This window comes from Crocodylus siamensis, chromosome 10 (genome assembly GCF_052110815.1).
Source record: "Crocodylus siamensis isolate JL-2025a chromosome 10, ASM5211081v1, whole genome shotgun sequence".
NCBI classification, from domain to species: Eukaryota; Metazoa; Chordata; order Crocodylia; family Crocodylidae; genus Crocodylus; species Crocodylus siamensis.
The window spans coordinates 68,845,015-68,860,060 of NC_143404.1; the positions used below are offsets into that span (position 1 = coordinate 68,845,015).

At 48.0% G+C, this 15,046-nt stretch overlaps 1 protein-coding gene across 1 annotated transcript in view; it reads left to right on the forward strand.

Annotated features, from left to right (window-relative positions):
* The window catches only part of COL9A3 (collagen type IX alpha 3 chain), a 60,515-nt gene extending 45,691 nt beyond the window's left edge, over positions 1-14,824 (forward strand). The window contains exons 25-32 of the mRNA XM_090064571.1: positions 4,949-4,984; positions 6,492-6,536; positions 7,176-7,208; positions 8,235-8,381; positions 9,943-9,997; positions 10,717-10,899; positions 12,397-12,474; positions 13,798-14,824. Of these exons, the coding sequence (XP_089920697.1) occupies positions 4,949-4,984; positions 6,492-6,536; positions 7,176-7,208; positions 8,235-8,381; positions 9,943-9,997; positions 10,717-10,899; positions 12,397-12,474; positions 13,798-13,973 (753 nt within the window). The 3' untranslated portion in view covers positions 13,974-14,824. The remainder of the gene's footprint in view (positions 1-4,948; positions 4,985-6,491; positions 6,537-7,175; positions 7,209-8,234; positions 8,382-9,942; positions 9,998-10,716; positions 10,900-12,396; positions 12,475-13,797) is intronic.
* The last annotated feature ends 222 nt before the right edge of the window (positions 14,825-15,046 follow it).

Sequence of the window (15,046 nt, forward strand, 5' to 3'; positions counted from 1 at the left end):
CAGTGGGCAAGCCCAATCCTTAGAGGCTGAGCTCACTGACCTGCATGGATACGGGTCACTGGCCTACCTCCGTTTTACCCCCTGCAACTGCAGCTCACGGCAAGGAATTGGGGGCTCAGCAACCAGGCCCGAGTACCCCTGGGGTCCCAGGCATTGGGGATTCAGTGTGCTATCTGGTCCTTTTGCCTGGGCTGCTGCAGGGTTGTTTCTTGCCTGGTGTTTTATGCTAAAATGAAGAGTGTTGCAGGGTGGGCAGTGTGTCTAGCATTGGGCTCTGATTGCTAGCCCCTCACCGTGAACAGTCCCGCACTAGGGCTGAGCCCTGCCCTGGCAGCACTGCATTGCAGAAGGCCTCTCAGACCGCGCCACTGGGGGGGAGGTGCACTCCTCTCTCGTGCGGGTGTCTCAGACGATTTGTGGTCCAGTGGTTAGAGCTTGGCTGGAGATCTTGGCTGGCGTCCATGCTCTAGCACTGGGGGATCCTGAGCAAATTAGGGTCTCTGTGCCTTAGATTTTGACCCAGAAGATGGGGTAAAACAACAGAGCCCTGCTCGCAGGAGCAGTGTCAGGATAAAGACAGGGAAGCTGGCCAAGTGCTCAGATGCTACGAAGCAGGGACCTCGAGCGTGAGGACCCCGGACATGGCAGCAGTTCTCCAGTCATAGGGAGCCTTCCCATTGAGGCTTCACTTGCCTGCAAACCCAAACCGCAGCTGTAGGCTTGTGAGAGCTGGCTTCTGCAGGGAGGGTCCCGCAAGCCAGGCTTTCACTGTGTGTGTTTGGTTTACACAAAAAGCCTGACTGAAGGATTTAGAGCAGGAAAAAAGGGGTGGGAAACATGAGCCGGTGAGTGTTTCCACTGCTCCACCCAAGTCCCTTGAAGCCCAGCTCTGTTGAGACTGGAGGGCTCGTTTCAGAGCACTTTCCGGACCGGGCTGCAGCCAGGCGGACCGTGGCATCGATAGTCTTCCACACAGATTTCACTGACATGCAGGACCCCTAGTGTGCAGGAGAGCTGCATTTTGACTGACTCAGTGATTGAGATGTTTGTTTAGGGGTTTTTTCCCTCCTTTTTGACATTGTTCTCATTATTTCCCCTCCTTCCCTTTAAAAAATGGAACCTTTCTGGGCTCTGGATGGCCAGAATTTAAGGAGAAATCCATTTGTTTGATGTCAAGGGCTTTCTTCCCATTTGGAAGAAGCCAGCATTGGCTGTTGAGGGGCTGCAGGAAACAGTGGCCGGGTGTTAAGTCCAGTCTCTGTGTAAACAGCCTCCCGGGTGTACCAGGGCTTGCACAATGGGCTTTCTGTGCACGGCCAGGAGGAGCCTTGGGTTAAGTCAGGTTACACAGCGCGCTTTTCAGTTGCAGACACTGTGCGTCTACAAGCTAGCACAGTGACGATGTTATAGAGCCAGCGTGTACTGCACGGCTGCAGACTGATGCCGCAAGGGAAAGGTATGCTCCGAGAGAAGGATGCCCCTTAAAACTAAATCCCCATATCAAGAAGCAAACGGAGAACAAGGTGCTGTCAAAAAGTGTAGCAAGTCCCTCGACTCCTGCTCCCATCAAATGAGGTAGGAGCTGTGTGGATCTACTTGCTTTTCCTTGGATCACCTGGGTTTTATCTTGGGGCGGGGGGTCCCAGCCGCCAGGACATCGGGTCAAGACATGGAAAGATTGTTAGCTACAAAAACTAAGGTTTTAAGATGGGAAAGTCCAGGGGAACTGAGAGCCCTCATCCCACTGTCATTTCTGGGCCAGTCCTAATTGTGTCTTGAAAAATCCCGGCTCCCCACATGCAACCAGTGGTTCCCAAATGTAAATGTTGATTGCTAGGTCAGAAAACCCCAGAGCGTTAGCAGCCATGTCGGGCTGACTACAGGAGATTGGCCCAACGCTATGGCGCTAGACCATAGTTTCTCAACCTGTGGTACGTGTGCCCTTGGGGGTAAGCGAGACACAGGCAGGGGGTACACGGGTACTCCAACGCTCTCTCTTTCTCACCCTCTTTTCCCCTTTTTCTCTCTCGCCCTCTTTTCCTTTGGCAACTATGGCAAAAGATTTGGTGCACCATGCATTGCGTGGCACTTTAAATTCCCTGGTAATAATTTGTCGTGTTGTGCTTCACACGGCACTGGGTTCAGCCCTCCTAGCTTTGGCCCGCATCACCTCTAGCCCAGATACATACTCGAATTGTGCACCCCTGGTGTAAAAGGTGGCAGCCCGACCCACGCCACATCAAACATCTGTCATATGACGGCCTTATATACACAGCTCTTCTTCCAACATATGGCACACATTAGTCTGTAAATATTAAATCCCCTGGAAAATTGAGTTTTGGGGTACTTACTAAATTTTTCAGAAGTTAGGGGGTACTTGCTACTTAAAAGGTTGAGAAGCACTGCACTAGACTGCCCATGCAGCCAGGTATAACTAAATCCCTAATTTGCCCATCGCCTTGCTGTAGTTCTGGTCATCGTTATGATTTCAGTTATATACTGAATTAACTCTCTGTGTGCACAACTACTATGACTGCCATTAGGAAGGACCGTAGTTTGGGGAGTGGAACATACTGCCCCTCTCTTTGTTGGTGCCCAGGGGTGAAATGAGGAGCCCTAGTCTCTATAACCTGAATTAAAAAGCCAAACTCTGTAGCCGGCAGCTCCAATATCCTTTATTGCAGAAGGCAATGTGTATGCAAGCACACTATTGAAAATCTGGCTCCCTGGGTCGTGTCTCCCTGACGGACTCGCACAGACCTCCTGGCTTATAGGATGGATATAGTTATATTGCACCAGTGTTTTGGCCAGCTGCAACTGCCACATCACTTTTGACTGACCCAAGGTGTGAATGAATTTTTCTGCATGGAAACTTATGCCTACCCCTGGGATTGAACAGCCACTGCCTTGCTATTTCACAGGCTTGCAGCTGCATGCCTCCAGAAATGCAAAGTAACATATTAGCAAGTGCATTATTCTTGTGTGGAAAATACAGAAGCTTCAGGGTAGCGTACCATGACCTATACGATGATGCTACAGTTATACCTGGGAGCCACGTGGTGTTTTTCTATTTGCATCGGTTAGGGTGAGTTCACAAAAATATTTACCATAAGAATTTCCTTTAGGATCGAATTCCTAATTATAACCCTGAAGGTGCACACGTACTAGTTCGATGTCCTCCGTCTACAGCAATGTATCTGCATGATTGATTATTACGAGGTACTTTGAATTGGGTAAGAAAATGCCTTAACAGAGGCAGGCAAACATGAAAACTGCCAGTGAATATGGAGCTGGTTGCTCTCAGATGCTATTCTTGTCACTCCTGCTCCTACTGCCGGGAGTCGTTTTGTGATGAACCAAACGTTTCAGAATCCAAATGCATCAGGTCAATCATTTCTCTGAAGAAGCAGTCCTCAGGGGACAGTCTCCAGAGACTGGGCTATTTCTTATGCCATAAACTGTCGTGGGGCCCTGGGACTATCTAGTCTGAAGGAGCAGACTAGGCCTAAAGGAAGAATCCTGCCTTTGCTACGGCTGCATTTAAAAAGAAGGTTATAAATGCCTGGATTGCTTTCTGCATTTCCAGGATGTCTGGTCTGGTTTGCAGGGAAAATCATTTTAAGAGAAATTTGAGCTTTTAATAATCTGCAGCCCTTTCCTTCAGTGAAACGGTGTGCACTGACTCGGCGTCTGCACTCTTCTCTCATGCTGTTTTCTTGGAACCGTTCTGAGGTCCAGTTATGCAAAAATGACACATTTCCAACAGCTATCACAATTAATGCTCCTGCTCCAGGTGTGTCATTGCTGCATCCACCCAGCATGACAGACAAGACTGAGGTCCTCCAAACCTGAATTAGTTCTTGGCTCTGTCGAACGAATCAACAGTCACAGGCCAAGGGCTTGAAGTGTCTGGTTTTGTTTTCTGTCAGTCCCAAATAGGTGTGGTTGTTCATGAAATGCCTAAATTACATCTGGCTGCAAAACTGCAGCTCCTTGGTTCATCACCTAAAATCCGTGCATGTCTCTGGACATCCGGCCTCATCGGGTACCAGACCAAGTGTGTCCTCCTCACCCAGTCCCCAGGTTGTGTTTCTCTGTGGATGCCAAAGCCGGGAACAGCCAACCCGAAACCCTTATGAAAAATGATAGTTTGGCAAGGATCCTGTATCCTGAACATCAGCCTGCCCTAGCACATAACCCATTCTCCTACTTTATATTATGATGACGATGATGAAAAATATGAGGATATTTTACCTGCCCCTTGGAGAAGGCTTCCTTGCCTTGAGGTAAGTGAGGAAGTTGAAATTTGTAAGCCTGATGTGAATTGAAATAAATGCACTCATGTTAGCTATGTTCAGGGAACCGAGCGGGACAGCAGAAAACAACCATCTCATGTGGATTAGGCCAGCACCATACCTGGACTTCTGGTGGCCCCAGGTGAACTTTTAGTATTGGGCCCCCCTTCACTAGAGATAATGATAATAATAATGGGACAACAGAAGAAATGTTGTGGGCCCCCTTTCTGTCTGGTGCCCAGTTCCCCTATGCCTGTGTCCAGCCTTGGATTAGGCCATGTGGTGACCGCAATGAAAAAATGGAGGGGAGCATCTGACCCCCCTTCCTGGAGGTTATATTTTACGTTGGCTGGATGGAGCAACTCTGGGGGAGTTGGCTTGGGGCCTTCTTGCGATTTAGTTGTAGCCTAGCTGTTCAGCAAGAAATGCAAACCCTGCTCATTACGGGTCTGGCCATCGAGCAAACCGAACACTAACATCACTTGTTCCTTCTAAGTAGCACGAGGTCCGATTCCTGTCCAGCCTCCCTCCTCTCTGCTGGCAACGGCAGACGTAGTTCCTGACCTCTTGCTGCGCAGTGAGCAAGCACCTGGCTGCGCTAAACGGTTTATAACGGCGCCGCGTTCATCCACCCTCTCTTGCTTTGTTCCCAGGGTGCTACAGGAGTTTCTGGCCCCAAAGGGAACCAGGTGAGCCAAGACTTTGAATTGGACTTTTTTTCTGGTTGCTTTCACACTGAAGTCAGGTTGCAGCTCTCCTGTCTAGCTTGATCGCAGCATCGCCAGCTAAAATTTAGCAAGCTAGGCAGTCGATGCAGACGATGATTTTTTTTTTTCCTTCCAATTTATTTTCTGTGCGCGTTGTATTTTTTTTTAAAGAAATGCAGAGATGTTCTATGTAAAATGTGATGCCCTTGATGCTTGTCTTCCAATCATCATACCTAGCAACATCGAACGCACTCAAGACCAAATCCCCTTTGGTGAACGTATGCAAGTAGATGTGTAAACAGGTAGGATTTGAAGACTAACAGACAAGGAGCACTTAGTCTTTAGTAAATTTTTGCTGCTTAACTTCTGTATTTGGTTTAATTCAATGGATGATCTGCCGAGCCAACTGGTGGCAAGTATACAACGATGATGTACAGTGGTGGAGCCCTTACCTCTGCAGGAAGCAGCATGCTGTATACCCAACAAGCGTCTATATGGTTTCAAATCACAGTTCCCACTTCTAGCCACCTCCTTGTTACTTTTGGAAAGCAGGCGTGCTCTAAGCTCAACAGGTTCTGGGAAATGTAAATCTTAACTGCATGTCTAAGCCTTTATAGGCAACATAAGGCTGCTTATTACCCGCAGGAAATGCGTGCTGCTGTGAGCAGTGTCTGGAAGGTGTACATTATCCTGCACGCATGGGCTAGCAGCTCGTACGGCGCTGCGCCCTTATGTCGTCTCTCGCTATCTATGAATTACAAGCTCCCTCTGTCGGTTCAGTGGGAAACAGGCTATCCTAATGGCTCAGCATCGCTGTACAGAGCCAGTCACCGAGCAACTCTTGGGAGGCCTGTGCCCTCTTAATGAGCTCGACTCTGAAATCAAATGACTGCATAATAATTAGCCACCAGGTTTCCCATATTTTGGTACTCGCCCTAGGGATAGGCCCAGAGCTCTTGCCCATGGAGGTTTTGGTTTTAGTAAAGTTTAGGATTTGTAGGTTTAGCTTAAAGGCTTGTGCGAAGTGCCCTCAAGGACTTTGTTTCAGAGGCCAACCTGGGGCAGATCCTCCTTTGGAGAAGGAGGTTATTTTTTCCCAACTAACAGACTTGACAGGGAATCGTCTACGTGGGTTGCAGAGATATCTGCTGCCATTGCCTCCAAGCTGGTCTGCAGTAGTTTGCAGGGACCTTGAACAGGGGAAGCTCTTAGTAAAGTTTTGCCACAGCTTTGGTGTTGCGAAGCACACTTGGTGATGTACAACAGCTGTTTTCTAAGCAAAAAATCCTCCCACTGTTGTTGTGACCCTGAAAGGCTCTGGATGCTCTTGACTCCCACCGGGAGTTGGGGGTATTCAGGATGCACAGGTCTGTCTGGGTGCCCAGGAAGTAAACTCCCCCTGGAAAGTAAAGCATGTGATGGTGAATCACTGTATTATGCACCCACTGGCAAGGTTCCTGGTGTACTAACAATGTCGATTCCTTCCCAGGGCTTTGCAGGAGCGGATGGCCTGCCCGGTGACAAAGGAGAACTGGTAGGCATCATTTAAATCCAAGGGAACCAAGTCACCAAAGAGCTGGACCCAGAGGTGCAGGAAGCCAGCTGCATGCACTACCCCCATTAGCTTTTTCCTCAGTGCCCCTTAGCGTGTCAGGTTTAGCACCTCTGAAGGGGCCAGCTTCATGCCCGTAGACTGAGTCCAGCTGTAATATGTGAGAATACAAGAAAAATCGCTCTAGTTTTCCCAGCAAGGCTAAAGGGAGCCATCCTTTGCAAGTGCTGTCTACCCCAGCACCTCTGTGCCTGCACTCATAGGAGCTATGCCCCTGCTTTGGCACCAAGGGAAATGGCATCCCTGAGTAGGTAAGCCAGCACTGCTCTAAAGGCCAGGGTGCTCCCCATAGCAGAGCAGGCTTGTGTGACTTAAAAGGACACGTAACAGAGTGAGCCTTTCTCTTCTCTGGGTCCTTTGGCTTCTTTGGGCTGCACCCCTGCTTGAAGAAGTATTGTGTGCATTGCTGGAGCACCCTAAGGTGTCACTCAGAAACCCCATGCAGAAGTAAGTGCTGCTCCCAGGAGCTTCGTTAGGTCGATTGATCTGTCCATCGATATCTGTCTTTGTTCCTGTTGCATGTTCTTTCAAATATCCCCATTTTCCTCCTTTTCTTCATAGGGTCCTTTTGGTCCCCCAGGGCAAAAAGGAGAGGTACGTAGCAGCTGGTGCAGGCTCTGAGCCACAAATGTTAATGCAATAAGTGTGTTTATCCCAGTGACTTCTGGCTATTTGGGGTTATACAGTACCACGGGGGGTGGTTTCCTTTTTGGTGTTATACTGTACCATGGGTGGTGATTGCCTCTTTGGGTTATACAGTCCCATGGGTGGTTTATTCTTTTATTTGGGACTCTGAGTCTTTAATATATAATTGAGCCTTTCATATATAATATATTTTGAGTTCCATGGTTTCATGCACATGTTGAGGCCAGTCCCTAAGGGGCTACTTCTGCTCTGTGCATAAATCCCATGGTGGAGTATAGCAAGGCAGGCTGAGTCACTTTGCACCCTGCACCCCATCCACAAGGCCCTCTGCACATGCTTAGCTTTAAGCACAAGTAGTCCAGTTGAGAACTGTTTTAAAAAAACCCAGTGTCACATATTAAGTTGGGGAGGCAAAAAGTAGTTAATCAAAATTCTCAGGAAGGAAACTTCCTGCTTCCCAGCCCTTCTTGATGGGAGGGAAATGTGGCCCTAGGAAGAATAAGATGAGCAGCAACCTCTTTAATTGCCATCACAGCGATGCACCAGGAAAGGCTAGAACATTTAGGCCTCTGTGCTTGAAGTCTAAGTCCCTGTCCACACGGAAGTGGGAAGTAAGTTGGCATGAACCCTAGGAGCTCTGACGTGGTTTTGTGGAGCTGCGTTGTTCAGAGAACCACCTTATCCAGGCTACCCCTGTGTGCACTGGTTGCGTCCTGGGAATGGTTTACACTGCTGTTGCTGCTTGCATTGCTTCCACTGCAACCTGGGCACGGTCTGTAAAACGTCTGTCACAGTCAGGATCTACATGCACACCGGCAGGGACTGCAGAAGGACGCATGCAGTCAGGACAGCTGCTCTAGCAGCAACAGGGAGAATGCAGTAGCAGGCAGGAAGGCTTAGTAGCAAAGTACCAGGGGGGAGTAACACTATGCCCAGCCTCCTCTTTTATACCTGCTTTTTTTCCCCACCCTTTAGGCAGGCGAAAGAGGGGAGCTGGGTCCTAAAGGTATTCAAGGACCCAATGGGACTGCCGGCGTGCCAGGGATCCCAGGCCATCCAGGACCTATAGGCCACCAGGGAGAGCAAGGTGTCCCTGGCATCATAGGAAAACACGGCCCTCCCGTGAGTACTGCTGTTCTCCGAGCGCGGACCGGCGTCGGGTGGGAATGGCTGGGTCACCGGCAGCAGCAGAGTCCTGCATTTCCAACCCAGGGAGGTTCTGCTTAGAATATGCCTGCAAAGCAGGTTTTTGTCCCCTTGTCCACAGCTGGCCATGCCTTGTAGTACTGAAAGTGTCCGTACTCATGCTAGTTGCTATGAAGCAAGTCAAGCTAATGGGCCAAGAAGAGAAGTCCCCCTAGTCACAACCCCTAAAAAGGAAATCCTCAGTGAAAGAAATGGATGAAAGTGCCAGGTTTAGGAAGAAATGCCATGTTTTTTTCCCATCTGGGTAGCTTATTCAAATGTAGTGTAAGCTATTGGGGACATCAGACCGGAAGGGTGCATGGAGTCTATGGGCAATGGGGGGTGAAGTTACTGTCAGAAACCATGTGAAAATATAGCTTGTTCTCTCAGTACATTCCCAGTGGGCAGGGTCTACATCACCAGATTGATCCCTGCTAAGTGGCTCCATCAGAAGGGCCAAGGAAGGACGGGTGCAGGGGGGTTGAACTATCCCTAGAGGAGGTTGCAGCTGAGCATGGGGCAAGCATGCATTGTCACTACGCAGGTTGCATGTCTTTTGTGAACAGGGATAGGCCGTCTCCTTCTCAGGTGCAGAAAATACAGAAATAAATGAACATTGCAAACGTAAAAGATAAGAAAGAAAACAGGAGACCGGTCTGTCTCCCACAAGGATAACACAGTGTTGTTTAACTCGCAGTTGGTGAGTGTCCTCCGTGGTGTTGTAGTGCGTTAGTGGTCTCCTCTGATCAGCAAAGGTGGCTCACTGGATTTTAACATGTAGACATCATCAACCAAGTTTAAAGCTGTCTTTAGCTGGGACTTAATTTGCAGGCATCAACAACTGCCCAGAATAATTTAACATCATCAAGCAAGCTTCTAACTTTGCATTTGCATTAATCGCATGTGTGCGTACAAACATGCATCGGTAGCCGTGCACCTATCGACTTGGCAAGACCAGTTGGTTTGTTTGTACAAGAACACAGTTTGCAAGGATAGAAGGAAAAGTAACTTCCCAGGACTTGCCTCTTTGGGGATTAGTCCACTCTGGGGATGACACATCAGTGGCTGATGTACCATACTGAGCTATGTCAGTATGATGATACATCTGGTTTCTTTGGAATGAGATGAGATAGGTGATAGCGCTAGGAAAGTGAGTTAATACAAGTCAAGTCAGTACCTGGAAAAAGCAAATTGACTCCTGGTTGGATTAAATGATTTTATTACTCAAATTAATCGGGGGGGAGGTTGTTTGTTTTTCAAAGATCAAGTTTCCCATTCCTGTCAAGGTCAAAAACCCACAACTTAAATATACGCCCTGAAATATTAATGCTACCCTGATAGCTTGTGGCGAGAGAAACAATTCTTTCTTCTCCATAAAAGCTCCTCTGTTTTATGCCGGTGCTCGCTTGGACGTGTGTTTTGAGACCTGAGTCAAGTAGCATAATGATTATCAATAACATGATTTGTGTGTAAGACAGGATTATTTCGTTAACTCCAGGGAAAAGAAGCCAGCGAGCAACATATAAGAGAGCTCTGTTCGGAAATGATAAACGGTGAGTGCCACCGGGAGGTGGCTGAACTTTAGTTACTCCATCAAAGCTTGAGGGTGCTTTATAGTTAGCGAGCAGTTGTTGCTACTTATTTCAGTGGCGATTGCGCTAATCTGAGCCGTGCGGATTCCACTGCCCGGGGATCTGTGTTAGTGGTCGTGCAGCATCGCGTGGCGCGCTTACCTTCATTTGCTCACGTGGCCCTACAGCCCTGTTCTCTGATGCCAAGCCCCGTGGGATTTGAGTCTCGATAGCACAACAACATATTGCTCCACATAAGCTGGTTTCATGTTTCTTCCCAATGTTTTTGCACAGTACAGCTGGGCCGTAATTCACTGTGATGACAGCTAACACCAGTGACTCTGTTTCAATGACTTTACTATCAATTTCCATTCAACTTGGTTCCCGCATTATTGAGAGTGTTTTATTATAACAGAAACAATTGTTGGGTGTTACTGGGACAGATTCCAGCCTCAGCTAGGCACGTGTAGCTCCTGTTGGAGCAGGCCGGCATTGTGTGCATGCACCTCTGAGAGCCGTAATTCTGCCCGTGCCGTGCAATCAGGGTTTTTGCACTGGGGGAAACTCAAAGCCTGCACTTTCTCCTTTCATGAGCTGCACTTGCTCCCACGTGTCACACAGCTGAAAGGCTGCAGTCTCCAGGCATCACACCAAGCAAGAGTTAACCTAGTTTTCATTCTGTTATCACTCTTCTCTTCCAGAACAAATCGCACAGTTAGCTGCTAACCTGAGAAAGCCTTTGGCTCCTGGGATGATGGGTCGGCCTGGCCCTGCCGGTCCCCCAGGTCCTCCTGGGTCAACAGGAAATGTTGGTCATCCTGGTGCTCGTGGTCCGCCCGGATTTAGAGGGCCAACAGGGGAACTCGGGGATCCTGGACCAAGGGGTAAGATGCAGCACCCAATCTTGTGCCCACCAAGGAAATGGCAAGCCTCCTCCTAGCTTCACTGTTGCAAAAGCCGGTCCTCGGAAGGGAAGAACAGGAGGCCTGAGCAGGTGCCAGAGCTGTAGAAAGTAGGCGTGTGGTTTAGGAAGCAAAATGAATCCTCATCACTGCGACATGTCAGGGAATGAGGCATAGGGCTTGACCTTGGGGACCGCAGCATCTACAGGTTGTATCCAGTCTTTCTCCCTCTCTCCCTACCCCGCTTCCCCTGCCGCCGTGTGTGCCTACAAGACCATCCTACTGTTGCCTGAACCACTGAGAAAACAGATGGTCCCCTATCGCTCCTTGCAGGAGAGGATGAAGAGCTGCTTCTGATTCTGTGCTGCAGCTTTGCCTTGCCTTGCGCCACTAGCATGACACTCACTGAGATGCAAATGCCAGTGCTAGTCTGGAGCATTTTACTCCACATTGTCTGTTCAAATGACTTGCACCCATCTCTAGGCTCCAGGTAGATTTCCTGCACTGCACATAGAGACTGCAAACCCTGCAGACCAGAGGTGTTGGCACTGACCTGCTGTGTCCGGTGGCAGATGCAGAGCCGTTCTTCCTACATGTATTTGTCATGAGCCATCAAGCCTTTCTCTCTCTCGAACAATCAGAATGAAGAGTATGAGTTAGGACAAAGTGTGGGAAAACAGATGCTGGTGAAGTGTCTTGTTTCTCAAGCCTACTCGGGGTCTGATTCTCCAGCTTTTGTATCAGCAAATGTGCAATGCTTGGAGTTTTGTTGCTCCCGATCTGTGTCTGACAGTTAATAGGAGTAACTTGGCTAATGGGTTGCAACAGCTGAAAGCAAATCCAGCCTTTGAGGCTTTTCAGGCTCCTGCTTGTCCTGGCAGGTGCTCTAGGAGAAGAATGAAACGCCAGGGGGCAGCACGCTGAAGCATTTGGTCCTGCAAAAATGTAATTTTCCCTTTTCTGTCCCTGCCCGTTGGAAGCGTGCTGGGACAGCGGGTGATACGTTTGGCGCGCATGCAGATCTGACAGTTATCTGTTCAAATATGCCATATATACACATTGAGATGTTTGATTACCAGCAGATTTAGGACTTTTAAGTTGCTTTTTAAAGGTATTTAGCCAGTTAAAGTTATGATTGGGCACTATCGCCCGTGGGACTGTCCCAAAGCACCTAACTTGTATTTAAGTCAATGGACCTTTTTTTTTTTTGTTGAAGTTGCAGGTGTCTTTGAAAGCCTGCCTTTTATACAGAGCATTTAAGAACTTTGTTTGGCTGGTAATGGTGCCAGTAGTGTGAACACAGGAAATGGAGATGCAGATAGTTGTAAAAAAGTGTGTGTGTGGGGGGGTAGGCATCTCATGCAGTGAAGGAAATGCTTGCACACAAGCTCTAAATCTGGTAATAGGGTCCAGGGTATGAGGGCAAACGGGACTGAAATCAGCAGCGTTTGAATTAAATGAAAATGTGCATCCCTACAGGTGACCCCGGTGAAAGGGGAGACAAAGGAGCTACTGGCCAAGGCATCGATGGGCCTGATGGAGATCAAGGACTTCAAGGTAAGTTGATGCAACATTTAACAAAACTGTTAAATACCCAGATAATGACAGTACTGACTTAGAAAGTCCCAGCCTACTACACTGTTAATCAAGGAGGTAGCAATTGCTCTGGGTCAAAATTAAGGCTATAGGGGGACCGTGTAGTGTGTGGTGTATCTGGATTTCTTTCTCCCCACTACTATGCATCTCCCTCCCTTGAGTGATTGCTGCATAATCCCGGTGGACCCCAGCCAGCGCGGCCTGCTGGAGTGGTCCTTGGCCCTCCCGTGCCTCTCTCCCGTTCCTCAGTGTTTTAGGGATGTGGCTCATCAGCTATCTCAGTTCCTTCCAAGCCCTGGCTGAGAATGAGTTTAGACCTTAGCTCATCCAACTAATGCTTTATTGGTCTTAGCTGGGGAGTCTCTGGTTCAAGCTACTACTGGGATCCCAGCTGTGCTGGGCAGATTGCAGGGCACTCTTCCTTCCCTTTGCCTCTAGGGACAGTGAATGTTGCTGGAGTTCAGTGCGGGGTGTTCCCTGCCCCGCTCCCTGGTTAGCAAGCTGTAACCTCCACTCCTGTTCCTCCTGTGTCATTTGTTCTCCCAAAAAGCAGTAGTTGTCACCCTCCCTCTGACCATGGGGGGTGGGGGTGGTAGTTCCCAGTGGGCCTGCATCCACGGTTTAGGCATAACTATTTGTACCAGCACTGGATACAGCCAGGAACGTAACTACACGTCGTAAACCATCATTATCAGTTCCGGCATCCTCACCAAGCCTAACTCCCGAGGAGCTACACTGAAAGGATCCCAAGTTGTGCAAGTGATGTCCAAACAGGAGAATCAAAGGCAGATTTCCCTGTTGCTTCTAAGATGTGTGACGATTATGCAGTTTTTAGATGCCTAGCTCATGCAGTGGCACTCTGCTTTGCCTCACGTGATGGCCTGACACCAACATACGTGGCTAAATGCATGCACGTGAGACAGTTACAGTTTCAGCCGGTGCAGCTGAGGATGCTGCGTGCTCAGATGCAATTGCGGACTACCCAGAAGACTTTAACATCTGTTCATGCTGCTGTGGGCGTATAGGCATGCAGCATAAACTCCAAGAAGTGTGGCTGAAATTATAAATGAAAAGCCCAGTGGGTATAACTAAATTATAACCAAAAAGCCCCTCTAGCTCAGTTGGCAGTACACCTACCCAGGACAGGAGAGCCTTGATGACCCACGTTCCTAGTGAGCTGTAGCACAGATACAGCATATAAGCTCCCATCTCCCAGTTTTAATTTTGCCTCTAAATAAAAGGCAGTGTTTCATGCTAAATCTGTTTTTCTTTCTCTCCTTTAAGGACCACCCGGTGTTTCAGGAATCAGTAAAGACGGTCGGGATGGTGCTCAAGGAGACCCCGGTCTCCCAGGGGATCCTGGAGTGCCTGGTGCAATTGGGGCTCAAGGGACTCCAGGAATATGTGATACGTCAGCCTGCATGGGAGCTGTTGGAGCGTCGACTTCCAAAAAGTCATAAACCAGCATTGAAAGAAGTGGAGAAGTGACTGAATATTTAAGTAAACAGTGCATTGTATGAAGCCAGGGAGGAGCCTCCTAGTGATAAATGGACAGAGGTTCCTTCTAGTAAAATGAATAAAGTGGAGACTTTGCTACAGTATTTCAGTTCTGTGAAAAAAAAGAAAGCATCACGTGAAAATCTTTACTAGGAAGGTATTAAAGAAGTATTTCCCCCAGTTATTATCTAGAATGTTTATGGCAAAACCACCTCACCTTTCCTGTCGCCCTTTGTTGGACAGACCTGCAGGAGAAAGCACTGTTCCTTTTACCATCATCTCCCTCATTGTACTAAGGCTTGTGGCAATTTTGAGTGAAGGCTTGAGCCAGTGCTCATTGCTTTTGGTGGTGCTGCTCCCATTGACTTCAGTAGTGCAGGGTACAGCAATAACACCCCGATTCTCAAAGATACTTGGGTACCTACCTCCTACTGAGATCTATAGGAGACTGAGAGCCTGAGTACCTTGGAAGACTTGGGTCTAAGCGAAGATCATTGCCCATGTATATCCATTGTCCACCGTGACATCAGACCATACCTCAATCATTTGCCATGGCTAGTAAATATTAAACTTCTTGCAGTCTACGCCTGCAAGGGGTGTAATGTATATATTATAATTTACAAGGGAGATTTTCTGTATATTTCCATGTTATAATAAAGGATATTCAGTAACAGCATTTTCACAACCTCTACTTCAGCGATTTGCACAGCATTTGTGAAAGAAATCCCAAGAGAAAAAAAGGATGCTTTTCTAAAGGCAAGCCAAAATTACTGTATGAACTGTTGTAAAAATAAAAGGATTTTTTTTAACCTTTTTTTTTGGTGATGTTGTAACTATCATTATATATATACACACACATATACTGAACCCTGTTCTGCTTAACTGCATCTTCCCCTCTAGAATTATTTGGAAATAAATTGCTGCAAAATTATAAGTATCCGTGATTTACAACAGTATTTATTTTGGGGTGACTTTTGTGTACTATAAACCTGTTAGCATCATCCACTTTCAGGGCACAAATGATATTGATTTCTGT